The sequence below is a fragment of the Onychomys torridus genome, chromosome 2 (genome assembly GCF_903995425.1).
Source record: "Onychomys torridus chromosome 2, mOncTor1.1, whole genome shotgun sequence".
Taxonomy (NCBI): domain Eukaryota; kingdom Metazoa; phylum Chordata; class Mammalia; order Rodentia; family Cricetidae; genus Onychomys; species Onychomys torridus.
This window is the reverse complement of record NC_050444.1, coordinates 103,507,699-103,524,788: the sequence shown is the minus strand read 5'-3', so window position 1 is coordinate 103,524,788 and position 17,090 is coordinate 103,507,699. Positions and strand designations below refer to the sequence as shown.

At 38.0% G+C, this 17,090-nt stretch overlaps 1 protein-coding gene across 4 annotated transcripts in view; it reads right to left on the bottom strand.

The window, feature by feature from the left end:
* Adamtsl1 (ADAMTS like 1) overlaps positions 1–17,090 on the bottom strand; it is a 392,521-nt gene that overhangs the window by 354,075 nt on the left and 21,356 nt on the right. For all 4 annotated transcript variants that reach the window (XM_036178884.1, XM_036178887.1, XM_036178883.1 and 1 more), the window contains exon 2: positions 7,284–7,411. In XM_036178884.1, the coding sequence (XP_036034777.1) occupies positions 7,284–7,411 (128 nt within the window). The remainder of the gene's footprint in view (positions 1–7,283; positions 7,412–17,090) is intronic.

Here is a 17,090-nt window from a genome sequence, read left to right as displayed (position 1 = left end):
ATGAGTGCAGATTTTCAAGTGGTCTCCTGAAGGACCACCTATGGTTGTATCTAGCACCTTTGGCTCCATCTACAAAGGCTCAGTATCTGTAGTCTGATCTTCCAAAGGTTAGCCGGGTTGAGAACAGCAAGTGGACCCATGAATTACTACTCAGGGACATGGCCAGGATCATAGACACACTAAAGGAAGGCTAAGAGGTATGACACACACCTGGCAGCTCAGGGGAGAATGCCCAGAGGCTGGAAGCAGAAACCAGATCAGACTGCATTTATAACCCATACCTCCTCTAGCCCTTCCCACATTTACTCCTCCTTGACTTAGCTTTCAATGTCAATTCTCCAGGACAACTCTGTCCTGCTCTGTTCTTATTCTCTCTCTGGGTCTTTTTCTCACCCCACACTCAGTCTTTCCTTGTTTTACTTTCTTTACATAAGCTTTCCTAAACATACAATAGCCTAGTCTGGTTTACAAAGTGCATTCATAGTGAGTGTGACCAGTAATAGTGACTGGGTTTACCAAGTATTCTGTTCTCAAGGGAGAGCTAAGGAACAAGCCTGGGACTCTGAATATCAGCCTAGCAGAGGAAACCAACATCTTAACCTTGCTATGACCTCATCCCTCTTGACCATTGCTGACACTTTTGATGAAAAATAAAGATGATTTTAAAAAGATTCCAACCAATAACCTAAATCCTATATATAAGCCTCAAAACAAAATCACAAGAAACAGGAACAACCATGTTTCAAAAATCACTAACTCTACCTTAATGGCTCCAATGGGAGTACATCAGGAAAAATCACAAAGAATTCAGAAGAAATCAAAGAGAACACAAATTCTCAAAGCACACAAATGAACATCTAAACAAAACAAGGAGGTAAGCACAGGACATGAAGATGAAATCCAATAATGTGAAACACAAAAGTGAAAGTCAGGGACATGGCCAGCATCATAGACACACTAAAGGAAGGCTGAGAGGTATGACACACACCTGGCAGCTCAGGGGAGAATGCCCAGAGGCTGGAAGCAGAAATCAGACCAGACTGCATTCATAATTCATACCTCCTCTAGATGAAAATGAAAAGTTCAGCATGTCAACCAGGAAGCTCTGTGGAAAGTCTGGGTAACAGGATGGGTCAAGGAGCAGACAGAGCATCAGTGCTTGGAGACAGGCAGGGAAACTGGGAAACTCAGAGACACTGATGAAGATAAATATAGTTAAAGAGATAATAGAACACAGAAGACCTATAGGACACTACCAAAAAATCAAATCTACAGACTATGGGCACAGAAGGAGACAAGTGTTATGCTAAAGGTATGGACAATATTTTATACTTTTCCTTTTATTGAAAATAGATTATTTTCTCATATACTATATTCTAATTACAGTTCCCCCCTCTCTCTCGACTCCTCCTAGTTCCTTCCCACCTCATCTCCCATTGGGATCCAGTTCCTTTTTGTCTCTCCTTAGAAAATAACAGGCTTCTAAGAGATACCAACAAAACATAACAGGATATAATAATATAAAATAAAAACAATCACATCAAAGTTGGACAAGACAAAATAACAGAAGGAAAAATGAGCCCAGGAGAAGTCACAGAGACCCCATTGTTCACACACTCAGGAGTCCAATAAAGACACTAAACTGAAAGTCATAGTAAATATGCAGAGGACCTGGTGTAGACCTGTGCAGGCCCTGTGCATGCTGCCTCAGTCTCTGTAAGTTCAGATTAGCTCTGCTCAGTTGACTTAGAGTAGTAGTTCTAAACTTGTGGGCTGTGATACCTATAGGGGTCACATATCTGATATCCTGCATTTTACAGTGGCAAATTTACAGTTATGAAGTAGCAATGAAATAATTGTATGTTTGGGGGGTCACCACAACATGAAGAACTGTATTACAGGGGCACAGCATTAGGAAGATTGAGAACCACTGATTTAGAGGGTCTTAAATGTCAAGTCTAGAGAAAGAGATGCTCATTTAAGTTCAGGGGATGTATAAAACACCAAAGAGACAACAGCAGAAAAGATCACCCCCACAACATCATGTGTCATGTTATAGCTAAAACACTATACAGAACAAAGAATGAATATTGAAAGATATAAGGGAGAACTTTCTTTCTTTCTTTCTTTCTTTCTTTCTTTCTTTCTTTCTTTCTTTCTTTTTTTTTTCTTTTCCTCCCTACCTCCCTCCCTCCCCCCTCCCTGCCTCTCTCCCTCCCTTTCTCTTTTTTTGAGAGAGATAATTTAACATTTATTCCTGGAAAGACAGCAAAGCTTGGAGGTAAATTTGTCAATCACAGAATGGCCATCTGAGAAAATACAAATAGTTAACTTCATACTACAATATGAAATGCTTAGTATTTTTCTCCCAGAAGCCCAATAATGTGAAAGATGATCCCCAACATTGTATCACAGTGTCTAGGAGGCAAAACAAGATAAAAGAAAGATGGAAAGGAGACAAGGAACCTTGTGCTGTAATTTTTAAATCACAGAAAAGAGTTGCGTATTGAAATCCTAGGGGATGTGCAAAATCTATAAATACTAATAAATCACTTCAGGAAAAATTTTGATATGATATAAAATAAATGTTTCCATATATTTACATTTCCAAATATGTATGTTTCAATATAACTTAAAAGAACAAAGACTAAAATAATATTTACTAAATAAACAATCAATTAACATATGATACCTATGACATCTACTAAAATACAACTGAGAAATATAAAAACCTAAATATGAGAGAGGGATGCTATAGTCATGGATAAATGTATATAATGTTGTTAAAATATATCCTTTATTTTTTGATCCTAGATGACTTGCTTTCATATTTTATGTTTTATATTTTTCTTTTTATTTAAAATAGATTGACTTTCAGTTTAGTGTCTTTATTGGACTCTGGAGTGTGTGAACAATGGGGTCTCTGACTCTGATTTCTCTTGGGCTCTTTTTTCCTTCTGTTATTTTGTCTTGTTCAACTTTGATGTGATTGTTTTTATTTTATATTATTATAATCTATTAAAATAGATTTTATTTAAAATAGATTTAGCTCAGTGGTAGAGTGCTTGCCTGGCAAGCACAAGGCCCTGGGTTTGATCCTCAGCTAAAAAAAAGTAGATTATTTTCTCACATAATATATCCTGATTATGATTTCCCCTCCCTCTATTCCTCCCAGTTCCTTTCCACATCCCTTTTCATAAGAATCCACCCCCTTTCTGTTTCTCATTAGAAAAAAACAGACTTCTAAGATATAATAGTAAAATGTAACATAATAAAATATAATAAGATAAAAAAACACTATCACATCAAAGTTGGACAGGAATTAACATATACTTTTACCTAACTCTGAATATTAATGATCTCAATTCCCCAGTCAAAAGACACTGACTGGAAGATTAAATAAATGAATAAACCAGGAACTATTTGTTGCCTCCTGGAAGGTACATGCAACTTTAGGATGAAAAGACAGAAAAAGAATTCTAAGTCATTGGAACTTGAAACACAAAGCTGTTGCTATTCTCATATCTGAAAAAAATGGGCTTCCACCCCACAGCTTGTTAGAGAGTCACTTCATACTGACCAAGAGGATATTATAATCTTAGACATGTATGTACTAAATGTGGATGAATGAAATTTCACAAAACACAATTCTATGAAAAGTCATAGATTAACCAAGACAGCAATAAGGGTGGATGAATTTTATACTCCACTTTCTCCAATAGACAAACCATCCAAATAAAATATACACAGAGAAATACCTGAGTTAACTGACATCATAGATCAAATTGGTCTAAAGATATCTATAAAACATTTAATCCAAATATGAGAGAATATACTTTTAATCCAGCAGCCCAGAGAATTTTCTCTAAAATAGATCATACAATAGGACCAAAGCAAGTATTAACAAATATAGGAAAATTGAAATAAGGTCTTGTATTCTATCTGATCACAACAGAACAAAAGTGTAAATCAACTACAGAAACTAAAGAATATACACAAACTCGTGAATATTAAACAGCACACTTTTGAATGATGAATGGATCATTGAAGAAATCAAGATGGTGATCAACAAATTTTTTGAATCAAAGACATACCATAAGAAGGGCTATGAAGAAGGTGTAGAGCAACTACACTTAAAAATATTATAGCCACCTCCAGTAAATAATTTAACAATACACCTTTGGATCTTAGATGTACAAAAACAAGCCAAACTCAAAATCAGTAATGCAAAAAAAATCTAATTAGGGTAGAAATTATTGAAATAGAAACCATAAAAGTAATATAATAAATCAATAAAAAAAAGAGTGGGTTCTTTGAAAAGACAAACAAAATAAATAAATTCTTAGCCAAGCCAACAAGAAGAAGTATCTAAATTAATACAGTCAGAAATGAAAAGGAAGTCACTACAACACATTCCAATATTCACAAAACCCTTAGGACATACCTTAAAATCTACTTTTTTAAATTTGAAAACTTCAACAAGATGGATAAATTTCTAGATTCATAGACCTACTGAAATTAAATCAGGATGAGCAAAAGTCTAAATAGATATGTAGCAAGATGTATGACTAAAGTAGTGATAAAAAAATGTCTCTACACTAAAAGTCACCCAAGTCCAGAGATATACATTGCTGTATTCTGCAATGATATGTGAGCAGAGACCATAGATGGTGATATTCTGTGATCTGAATGGTAGAACCTAGCCCATCCTTGCTTACTTCCTAGGGCTGCTGTCAGCCACTCCTTCCAAATGGAGAATCTCTTTTAGGGACCAGAATTAGACAATACCTTCCACTCCAAAGATAATTCTACTCAGAAGGCCACTTGGCAACAAGCCCTCCCATATACTGAGCTTCCAGTAATGTTCTAGTTCATCTGCTTTCCTAGTAAATGGGCTGTTAAAGATCAATAGGCATTAGAGGGTTGGGATGTTTCCTAGTTGGTACAGCACTTGCTTAGCATGTGAGGCGCAGGTTTGATAACTAGCGAAGATAACAAAACCATTAGCTAGTACAGGGTGCCTAAGAGGAAGAAAAGGTATTGCAGAAAAAGTTGTGTTTTAAAACCTATTTATAATAAATAACCTTGGAGACACAAGAAGACCTAGAATGATTAAACGTAATTAAGAGAGTAATCAACTGAAATAATGAAAATATAGGCAGTGAAATTGTAAGCACAATTAAGAAATTACATTATAGATAGAAATATGTCTACTGACATAGGAGAAAGCAGATATGTAGAGTGTTGTAAATGGGTACAGAAAGACACAGCAAAGTTTTGAGTATTGGGAGTATAGATCCTTGGCAAGTTATGATAGGGTTGTTACTTATAAAGAAGAGAATTAAAAAGCAAGAGCTAACAACAATGCTTATGAAATTACTCCATCGAACAGAAAAGGAAGGAATGTTATAAAATGCTTGTTTTATGAGATCAGCATTATTCTGATTCTAAAACCAGACAAGCTACACAGAAAAGAAAATTTCAGACTAAACTTCCTGATGAACATGGATGCAAAAGTTCTTGATAAAATATTTTTAAAGAGAATCTGTGATCACATTTAAAATATTATTCACCCTTTTCAAGTTGGTTTCATCCATAGATGCAGGGAAGGCACAATATGTATTAAGTTCAATAAATTGCATCACATAAATGTGTATAAGGACAGAAACCACATGATCATCTCAATAAATTCAGAAAGGGCTTCTCATGTAGCCTAGCATCCCTTCATGAGAAAAACATAAGGAGACTATGAGAAACCTATCTCAACATGGTAAAGACTGCATGATAGACTTCTAGCCAACATTATACTTAATAGGGGGGGGGAACACAAGTATTTCCACTAAATTCAAGAACAAGACAAATATAGCTACTTTCTCCACTCTTAAAAAATGTAACATGTAAGGTCTTAGCTATGGGAATAGGACAAGAAGTAAAAAATAAATGTACGCTACTCCTGAGTATTTACCCAAAAGAATTCAAGTCAACATATCATAGAGACATGTGCACATCAAAGGTTATTGCAGCACTAGCCACTAAGTCATGAAACCAACCTCAGCGCCCAACAACAAAGGAACAGCTACAGAACATGCTGAACACATGTAATTCAATTTTTACACACCAAAAGAATAGTTATGTCTTTTTCAGGAAAATGTATGCAACTGGGCTCAATGCTATTAGTCTCAGAAAGACGAATACTACTTTCTCTCACTTGTGACCCCTATGTTTTATACAGATACATAAGCTTATCTATGTATATATGATGTGAAAGTAGACAAAACTATCTAAGGTCAGAAAGGGCATTTACAAGATGGAAAGGGGCCAAACAGGACAGTAGGGTGCTATGGAGGAAATGAACTCAACATACAATATACACTTGTATGAAAACTTTTTAAGTCAAAACTTTAAACTGTCTAAGAGAATCAGTGTATAGACACATTCTTCTGTTTTGCACTTTATATTGCACAGTGACTTTGACCAAATGTTCCTTCTTCATGCTGCCTTTAACACTTTTCATTGTCAAATAAAATCTTTCATTAAAAAAATACTGCCATGGTACTTTATATTTTATAGTTTGGAGACAAATCTAGTCATAGACCACACAGCTCAGAAAGCAGATTTGAATTATTATTTCTCTTAGGAAAAACTTTCCATCGTAAGGCCCCCAGCGTTTTCCATTTGGCTAGAAGCCGTTAGCAACTTCTATCTCTGTGTTATCTTTCTTACTAGTCATGTCATAGTTTTGACGATTCTGTCTTTCCAAACCTTACTCTAAAGCCCATCATTTATTAAACTCAACGGCTTTAGTATCTGGCTATCAGAAACAAAGCCAAAAATAAATTAAAAAATAAATTAAAAAAAAAAGAAAGAAACAAAGCCAATATCTCATTCATTTGCAAGCTATCTCGGTAACAATGGAATGTTCGTGCTGTTATTATCACCGTAACTTGTACATGCTACAAAGAGTTCCATATCATAGCTAATGAGTCCAGAACCATTTCAAACAATAAATTGTCCTTCCAGACCTAACATAAAAACAATTTAACTTTCCTGAGAAATAGTGTGACTTTCTGTTGTTTGTTACAAAACAATATTTAAACACCTAATTAGAGATGGCCATGACAACACAAAACCTCTAAAACTTAATTTGTTGTGTCTTCCTTTCCTTCCCCTTCCATTCACTTACTTTACAAGCAACACAATGTTTTGCATGACTCCACCCACAGAACCCTGATTCAAGCTAGCCATCTCTGATTCTCAAAGTCCCTAATTGGCACAGAACTTACTTGCTGCTCAGGCAGCGTCTCAGGGAGTAGGAGGCACCCCCACCACAGGTGCGGGAGCACTCACTCCAGGGGCCCCAGGCATCCCAGAGGCCTTCACGGTCCTCCTCTGACCGTGCAGTCCTGGAACTCTGCAAGAAATGAGAGAGGATGACTGGTTAGCATCGTGTCCCCTTTAACCCTTTAAACATCCATCCTAACTTTGGATGCCTGTCTCTCCATGATGGTCATGCTTGAAATAAAAGCCTACAACAGCAGATTCTTTTCCCTTTAATATGCATATCTATTGGACTACAGGGATATTTGAGTTTAAGGCCACAGGACAGTGACTGAAGATAAAAGATTGCACTAATGGACCAACTGGGAGATAGAGTCTCAGAGAGCGGTATCTAGGAGAGAGGAAGACAGACAGCATTGAAGTCACCTTGCTTGTGATCCATGTCCTACCCATCCCTCAGAGGTACTGCTGCTTCATGAGGTTTGCCTTGTGCACAACAGCACAGTTTCCCAAGCCAGACCATGGTGTACATAACCAGATGCTTTTTATGAAGCAATTTCACTCTCAGGTTTCAGACTTGTTAAGTGGAGCAATTGTATTAAAATGATTTCAATAATGTAGATTCTTCTCCAGACAAATGGACTGGTTTGTTATTTAAAAGTTTCCTAAGAGAAAGGGCATCTGTGCTGTGGAATGTTCAAGTATATCAAATGTGTTGCTCTGATTGGTTAAAATAAAACACTGGCCAGTAGCCAGGCAGGAAGTATAGGTGGGACAAGCAGAGAAGAGAATTCTGGGAAGTGAAAGACGGAGGAGAGAGAAGCTGCCAGCCACCGCCATGACAAGTGAGATGTAAGGTACTGGTAAGCCACGAGCCATGTGGCAAATTATAGATTAATAGAAATTGGTTAATTTAAGATAGAAGAAGTAGATAATAAGAAGTCTGCCACGGCCATACAGTTGATAAGTAATATAAGTGCTCTGAGTGATTATTTTATATGTGGGTTGTGGGACCTCAGGGGCTTGGAGGCACCTGGAGAGAAGCTCTGCTGTGAATGTAGTAGCCATCATATTCTAGCCTCCATGTTGTTCTTCACAGGCTTTACAGATAATGTCTGTGCTGTATCTAATAGCAAAAGCTTTGGATCTAGAGACCACGGGGTGGTGGTGGATCCTGTGTTTTAGTGACCCTTAATCAAATAACTTATAACCCCCAAGTGCCTTAATTCCCCCCTCTTCTTTTACCAAACAGGAACAATATACTAGCCATGCCATCACACACATACACACACACACACACACACACACACACATACATACACATACACACATACACACACACACATACACACACACATACACACACACATACATACACACATACACACACATACATACATACACACACATACACACACATACACACACACACATACACACACATACACATACACACACACATACACACATACACACATATACACATACACACACATACACACACATACACACATATACACACACACATACACACACACATACACACACACATACACACACACATACACACACACATACATACACACACATACACATACACACATACACACATACACACACACACACTAGGTGATTAACTGAATGATCTTAATTTGAGATCAGTGCTGGAGTATAACACTAGTTTTGTATTCTGCAGCAATGTAAATAGGGGTTTAACTGGCACATGTTTCACTTACAGTCCTCAGTCACCGAAAGGAGAGCTAGGATGTCTAGGGTAGTAAGCCAAAATTATGATCTACTCAACACGTCGTGGGAGGATGTCATAGTCCCGGGGCCTCCTGGCTTCGGAAACTTCTACATTCCTTACACTAGTGAATCACTGAGAGGATTAAGGTTAATTCAGGGAAAACTGAGACCAAAGTAAAAACAACCCAATGTTCATACATAGATTGATGCATACAAAATGTAGTACAAACATGTAATGAGATGTTACTCAGCCTTAAAAAGAAACTGTGACCCATGTACCAACATGGGTGCACCTTGAAGACAATATTCTAAGTGAAATAAACTAGGTACAACAGGATATATATTGAGTGATTACAACCACATAAGGTAGGTACCTTAGGTAGCCACAGTTTAGACATAAGATTGGAAGTAAAGCTAATAGGGAGTGAGGCAGAGGACCTGAGGAACTGATGTTTAATGGGTATAGGATTTCCATTCAGAAAGTTAAAATGCTCCACAGAAGGACAGTAATGACTGTTGCATTAAAGTATGAATATCGTTGATGCTGCGAAATTGTGTGACCTTAAAAGTGGTCACAATGGCCAGTTTTAAGCACATTTTATTACAACAAATATATATAAAACTATGTAGGGTCTAAGTAAAAAAGTCACTTAGCCTTGTTCCTAGTCTTACTTAATGTTCTTTGCTTCTTATTAACATCATTAATCAACACAGCTGAGCCCTGTGAGGCTACAGGAAAAGTGCTTATAAGGCAACTGGAATTTGTTTCTGTTGAGTGTAATTGAGACACTGCACTTTTCAGCTCTTATTTCCCTGAAACCCCTGACTTCTCACAGTAGTGTCCTGAAACTATGTGTATTACTGCATCTCTTTGGTCATGAGCTACCAGAATTTGGAGTCACACAGCCTGGGTGACAGAACCCCCATTTGTGACCTTGTAGTCTGTGTCCCCCCTAAAGACCTGAATTCTGAAGTCCAATGAGCACCTTAAGGGGCACTCAGATTCACTAGATACCCAGTAAGAGAGCAGTACCACCAAAGTCATCTGTTTGCTTTGCAAAAAGAGTCACATATTTTGAGATACACTCAGTCTTTGCTTTCTGTGAATGGATTATAGGATTGTTGAGCTGGTCTTGATTGCCCAGACCTGGAACCCCAGTGTTTTAGGAGCCTGAGGTTGGAAGATCAAAAGTTCAAGCCATGCCTGTGTTACAGAGAGTTCAAAGCTGCCCGAGTGGACTCAATGAGACCTTGTCTTGAAGCAAAATAAAATGAGGGCTGGGGATCCAGCCCAGTAGCAGGGTTCTCACCTAGCATGTGCAAGGTTCCATCTTGGGTTCCTAAACGGGGAGGGTGCTTTAGAGAGAGATAAAGTGGTTTCCTGAAGTGTTATTTCTGTAATAAATATACATTTTTTGTGATGCTGTTTTTCTTGTCTTACTCAAATACATTGTGCCTGACATGGAAGCAATATCACAAATATTATGGTTCAAAAAGTAACTGAAATGAGTTAAGTGAGTGTGATAACTTTGATGAGATCCAAATATGACTATAAAAAGGCAAAAGAAAAAGAAAGAAAATCCCACTGTAGCAATTTCATGTGAATGTGTTCCCATGTGAAGTGAGGCCAAAATGTTCAGTGGAGTGTCCCTCTCTGAGGAAGACACTCAGAGAATAATGGAGAACTGTATGTCTGTCTACAAATGGATCACTTCAAACTCTGCCAATGCTATTTCATGTGTCTTGTCCAAGGCAGCACTGAAAGGCTCTATAGTCATGATTCCCTAACTATATTCTCACCTCACTGCAAGTTATAAGTGCCATCACAATCAAACATGATAAGTGCTCACATTTCTCTGAAAGAGATCTTGTGCTATCCTAGAAACAAAGCCCAGATCTATTTCTCAAAGTAGAAGTTCCAAGTTCTCTTTTAGTAAGTAGGATAAACACGCTCTATTTCAACTGCATTTGTGTTTCATGTTAGAAAGTGATTTCCCTCCTTTTTGACTGTGCCAGAGTTTTACATCTACAATCAGAAGCAATATTTGAACATTTTCTTTCAGATCATTTAAAACCCAAAATATTTGCTTATTTTAGTCTTTTAGACAGTCTTCAATATAAGCAACTTTTGTGTCTGGCCTGATTGAATTCTTGTTTATTTCTGCCTTTTGAATATGCACCCCTTTTGACTTTTGCCAGCATTTATTTTTTAGCCTAGTGTTTTAGGTTGATCAAATTATTATGAAACACACAAAAATAGAATCATATACGCACAAACATATCAACACTGCCATAAATACACAGCAACATGGATGTGTATATAACTATTGACTCTGAAGCCCATAATTAAAGTCACAGATGAAGAACCATCAATTCTAAACTGGCTTAAATTAAGAGCTTTTGAACCACCACTGTGATCCAAACTGCAAAATTCTAAAATCTCTGCCTGATTTTGGAGTCACTCTGTTGTTGGAAAAGGGCCTGCTGGCTGGCCTTTCCAGTTCAGTTTAGTTCAGATGGATGTGTGGAACAAGAGATTTCTCATTGCTGAGACAAAAATGTTGATAGGGAGGTAATGGTTCTAGATTATACTTCAGAGTAGAAAAATCAATTTTTAAATATAGGCTCAAATAGTGGATTCAACTACAGGGCCTCATCTTTTCACGGAAGGGTCATTTGCTCTGTGCTTCAGCCAACAGGTACCCTCTCCTAGTTTAAGCCCTTGTTTTGACTCATCAGGAGTTACCCACTCAAGAGTAGTATTTTCAGTGTCTAAAATCTGAGTTATAGCTTCATGGAAAATGGAAGCTTGCTAAAAATAGTGATAGAGAACAGGTTGCTAACAGCAATGCTGGCTGCTTCTGAAACCAAAACCCTAAACTTCTACATAGCCAAGGCAGTGTGTTCCAATTTGATTCTCACCACATGAATGCAAAGCTTTAATTTCAGTGTTTCAGATAGTGATGCATGACTAAACACGGTGCTCATGAGATGAGACCTGGAAATAGGCTATGAATTCTAGTAACAAAGTTAGATGGGACAGCTTTAACTAGGACTACCAGTGACAGAGAGCTAAGTACCAACAATGAAGCTGTCATTAAGTCAATGTTTCACCAGTGGGAAAATGATCAAAACCAGCCAAAGGGCCCCTGTATCAGCATACTAGTGCAAGTGGCATCCATCATCAGAGATGATTTTGACATTAAATAGTGCTTAATACAGAGACTCAAAGCGGGTTAAAGTCGAGTGTTCGGCCCTCAATGGGACATCTGCTATCACACCCCTCCACAGCAAGACTCAGGGAACCTCAATGGAAGAGAAGGCAGAAAGATTTTAGAGCCACAGGTTGGGTAAGACTGCTGCAAAATAATGTCTTCTGTGTTTGACAGGGTCCTCACTCATAAGCTTTAGGGTAGGTGTAGTGCTACCCTAAGACCTTCATAAGAAGAAGACGTTTAACAATACATCATGAAGAAGGATGGGACTCAATACCTGAGGAAATACTGACAGTTGATGGCTACTGGGGGTGAATAATTTTTTTTTTCATCAGTGTGGCTGTTGTAGATAACAAATGCTCTGGTTAATACTTTCTTACACACCCATGTGCATATGGTAGCATTTGTTGGATGGACTCCATGGGTTATTTAAAAAAAGATAAAGTTATGTAGTCAGGGGCAGTGTCTGAGAAGAGCTGGTCATATAGGAAAAATTGAATATAATCTAAATACATCATATACTGTATAAAAATATGAAAGAATAATTTTTAAGTCAAGGGGTATCAAACTGAAGGGATAGTCTACTTAGCCTTGGAGTGTTTTTATTTCGGTTTTTAGATGAATAAGAATGGTTAGTGAGCATTTGATTTTGGCTAGCATTGGAGAAACCAAGCAAATGAGAGAGAAGGTAGGTCCAAGTCACAGTTCCATAATGAGTATTTATGAAATTACTCATTAGAAAACATTCTAGCCATTTCTAGGTTTTTGGTGCCATGTATTGACTTTTAAGTGGAATGTTTGATGAATCATTTTTTGTTGTTGGAAAACCCAGCAATCAATAATGCAATAGCAGTGATCCACTGCTGTAGTCCAGTCAACAACTCTAAAGCATAAAATACATCAATCACATGGAATACAGCCTGTGGTAGAAGATCATTATATACCTTCCGTGAATATAAGAACTTCCCTACATCCAAATGATGTCATTTTCTTGCCACTCCTGGATTATTTAAACATAGTTTCTATCTGATAATTTTGTGGTGAATTCCAGAATCAATTATGCCAACAAAGTCTCAGATGAACAGCTTCAAGACCAACAGCTACAATAGTTAAGTACTCAGATCAAATCAAGTAATTATTTCCCTGCAATTCATTGTCCAATAGAAACTTAACTTTAGGATGACCTTAAAATGTACCAGTTTATCAGGAAACCCAATTTATTGGAACTTGGACAGGTTATCAGATTTATAGTATTGGAGAATGGAGCACAAATTAGCAAGAAAAGTCTCTAAAGTTACAATGACTTAGAGGCAGACATATGTAGAATATTTGGAAAATATTTTTTCCCAAATGGTGTAGTAAGAGGTCAAACTATATAGAACTAAATGAAAATGAAAGTAGGTGCTGAGGTGTTTATAAAATTGAAGTCAAATAATAGCTGAAGTTATGTTAGAAACAAAGTGGTTTTCAGACATCAGCTGAACCTCAAATGCATTACAGGATGAAACAAAGAATGCTGCTTATAATTGTGATATCAGCGGGAAGGTACCAGAGCCCCTGGTTTTCTTCTTCTAAAAGACACATGTGGGTTAACCCATCTGGAGCTGTACAGGAGGCTGTACAAATGGAAATCACACTTTGCAAAATTCTAAGAGGGATAACTTCTCCAACGATGGCAGAGCCAGTTTCCCTTGGTATGCTCATGCACAGTGGAGAAATCCATCCATAGAAACCTGCTAGCCAGGTATGATCCTAGTGTTGGGGAAACAATCTGCAGACTACATTTTTAACTTTCCTACTACATACATCAAGTCTCTGAAATTCCTGTCTAATCCTTGGCTTCTTTAACAACATGGAATACAGGTTCCATTGCCAATGGTACATGGTAGGGGTTGTGACCCACTGCCCCTAAGAGCTTATAGACATTAAGCAGTAACTGGTTAAAAATCTATTAGCTTTTGGGTGTGCTTTCTTAAGCAGCATGGTGTATGGACACTGAGGCATGTGCCTTCATAGACGATGCTTGCTGCTGGCTTTGCTTTGGAAATTAGAATCATCTGGTTCTTATCACAGCTGCACTGTTGGGGGAATGTGATGAACTGCCAGTGACACAGTGCATAGTCTCACAGAGGTCACTGCATGAAGCCTGTCCCTTGCTACTGAAGAAAGAAGTCAATTTTATAACAAGGAATAATGCTATCCAGGACAATGGGACTTTGGAGTACTTGTCTGTCTTATCCTTCATTAGGCCTCTGCACTCATTCAAGCACATTCTTTACACAATCCGGCAAGGCACCTTACACTCAAGCCTGGAGGGATAGTGGTGAGGGGGGGACACTGGGAGCATTAAGTAGTCATGTGCCCTGAAGATATTCACAAAGTATTGCACTAATTCTTCATGATGTGTCTGCCCATTGTGTGAACTACCATCTTATTTCACAAGTAAGAAAATGGAGGCTCTGAGAGGTTGGACAACTTGCTTCATGCCCAGGAAGAAGAGTGGCAGCTTGGGTGGCAGGTCAACTTCACCGGCTAGATACAAGTCAGCTGGCCTTGGGCTTGCGCTCACATCTTTGAGCCATCCGCAAAGTGAAAGCATGGGTATTGTAGCTTTGGAATGTGGATGCTGGTCATTTTATCTCCTTCTTCATGCCATGAATATGCAAGCGCTGCCTCCTCCACAAGACACCACTAGAAATGGGGAAGGCAAGTTTTATGTTCACATATAGCCTTCTCCATTGCTGGATGCCTTCAAATTTTGATCTTGATTGGATTTCTAAAAATTATTTTAGTTGTAATGATCTGTAGGTATGTATTTGTGTGTGGGTATGTACATACGCTGGTGCCCTCTGAGGCCAGAGGCATCTTCTCCCCTCTGAACTATTCTTCCCTCTGGTCCCCTTCCCACTTTTGAGAGAACATATGCCACATCACTGGAAACCAAGATATCCTTGACCTTATGGTGCAGCCTTAGGGTGCCTTAAATTGCCTTAGCTTCTGGGTGCTGGGATAACAAGTGTAAGCCACAACTCCACTTCTCACTCCTCTTTGAACAGCATCTATCAGTACACAAGTTCATTGTAAAATGACAAGAATTAATGCTGTTATTTCTATTTTTCAAAAATTATTTTGTCCTTAGCTTCTCCTCACCCTTGGAACAACAGCTTGGAGACAGAATTGAGACAGTTTTATTTCTTTTTTGGAAACAAAAACCCTGACTCTTCTCAATGACAAATGCTTCAGTAAGATTTGCATTTCACTAGTAAGTTAATGTTTTTGTATTCTATCCAAGGACAAGGCTGGATTGCAGCTCCTCTAGTTGAGAACCTCTGCTCATCTGGAAAGCTCTCCCAGGACACATAGGCAGCTGGATTAAAATCAGTAATTGCTGATATGAACAAAGCTTAGCATTCAAGAAGTTCGCAATTGATCATTCAGTGCTCGGAATAAGCTTGTCTTAAGGAGGTCATAGATTAAAATATCCTAGTCCTCTCTGCTTCTGTTACTTTTAAAGCATGGGCTTAGGTAATAGAAGTATTCCAAATGCTCCACCATGGTACCAATAGAATATTAAGATAAAGTATTATGCATTTTTCTGATAGAATTTACAAACCAGGTGTGGGTAAGTATACAAACATACATATTATGTGTATCAAGTATATATCTAGATCATGGCTTAGCTATCTATAGAGATATAGATATAAATATATCATATAGATACAGATATATAAGCTCATAGATCTAGATATACAACATACATGGTCTTGGGTATTTGAAGTTTTTACTGAAGATGTCTTGACAGTCTTGTTTTCTTTGTCCACTATAACAATTTGCATTCTCATAACAAATAATAGCCCAAGTATTGAATCTAGCCACTGCTCAAGTACAGCACTGAAGGCAGTAATTCAACTGCTTTCACAAAAAGAAAGAGAGCAAAGGTGAACTGTAAGGTCACCAGTTACTTTTTAAGACTCATTATTCCCCCATTTGTGATCATACTCATCATCTTTATGGTTCATATAGGGATACTGGGATATCTCAGAGCTTTTTCATCTCAGATGTGAAACAGCAGCCATTTAACTTGGAGTTCTAAAGTGAAGCTACTCTTTCTGATTATTGCTGCTACTGCTGTTCTTTCTTCCTGTACTGAGAAAGGAAAAGCAACCTCCAGTGCACAATAGTATGTAGGCACACCACCAAGAAAAACAGTGAAGAGTTACTTCCAGGGTCTTCCACACCCCTCCACTCCCCAAAACAGGCACGTTGGAAACTCTCCCTCCAAGGAAATTCCTTCTCTGCTCTTTCTGTGAATTCTTGAGCTCCTGGCGAGCCAGCAAGAAGTTTCAGTTTCCATTTCCATCTAATCTAACTCAAGCTCTGTCCAAACTTTGAGTCCAATCAGCCACAGATAGTTTCTGCAGCACTGGCAACTTTTGCTGAAATGAATTTACAAAACATCTGTAGTGCTAAGGAAACATCTGAGGCTCCAGAAAGCACATGTTGGGGTTGGAATCATGGAGAAAGCATTCCTGATGGAGAAAAAAAAAAAACAACACATTTTTTTTGATTCAGTGAGGCAGTTGGAAAGTTAAGAAATTAATATGGCTTAGGACTTGATGGCCAAAAGTCCAAATTAGAATTAATATTAGAGAAATTGGAAGAGATGACTAGTTACCATGTCATTGTCAAGCAAGCTGTCAGGAGAACTTGGTTAACTCTTCCTCAGCTGACCACGGTGCCCCTGGAGTCAAGAGGAAAATGCTTCTAAATGAAGCTTCATAGGGTTCTGAGTACAATTTAGGTTCCATTTCAATAGTCGTATCAGTTAAATTCTTAAGTGTCCATTTCAAT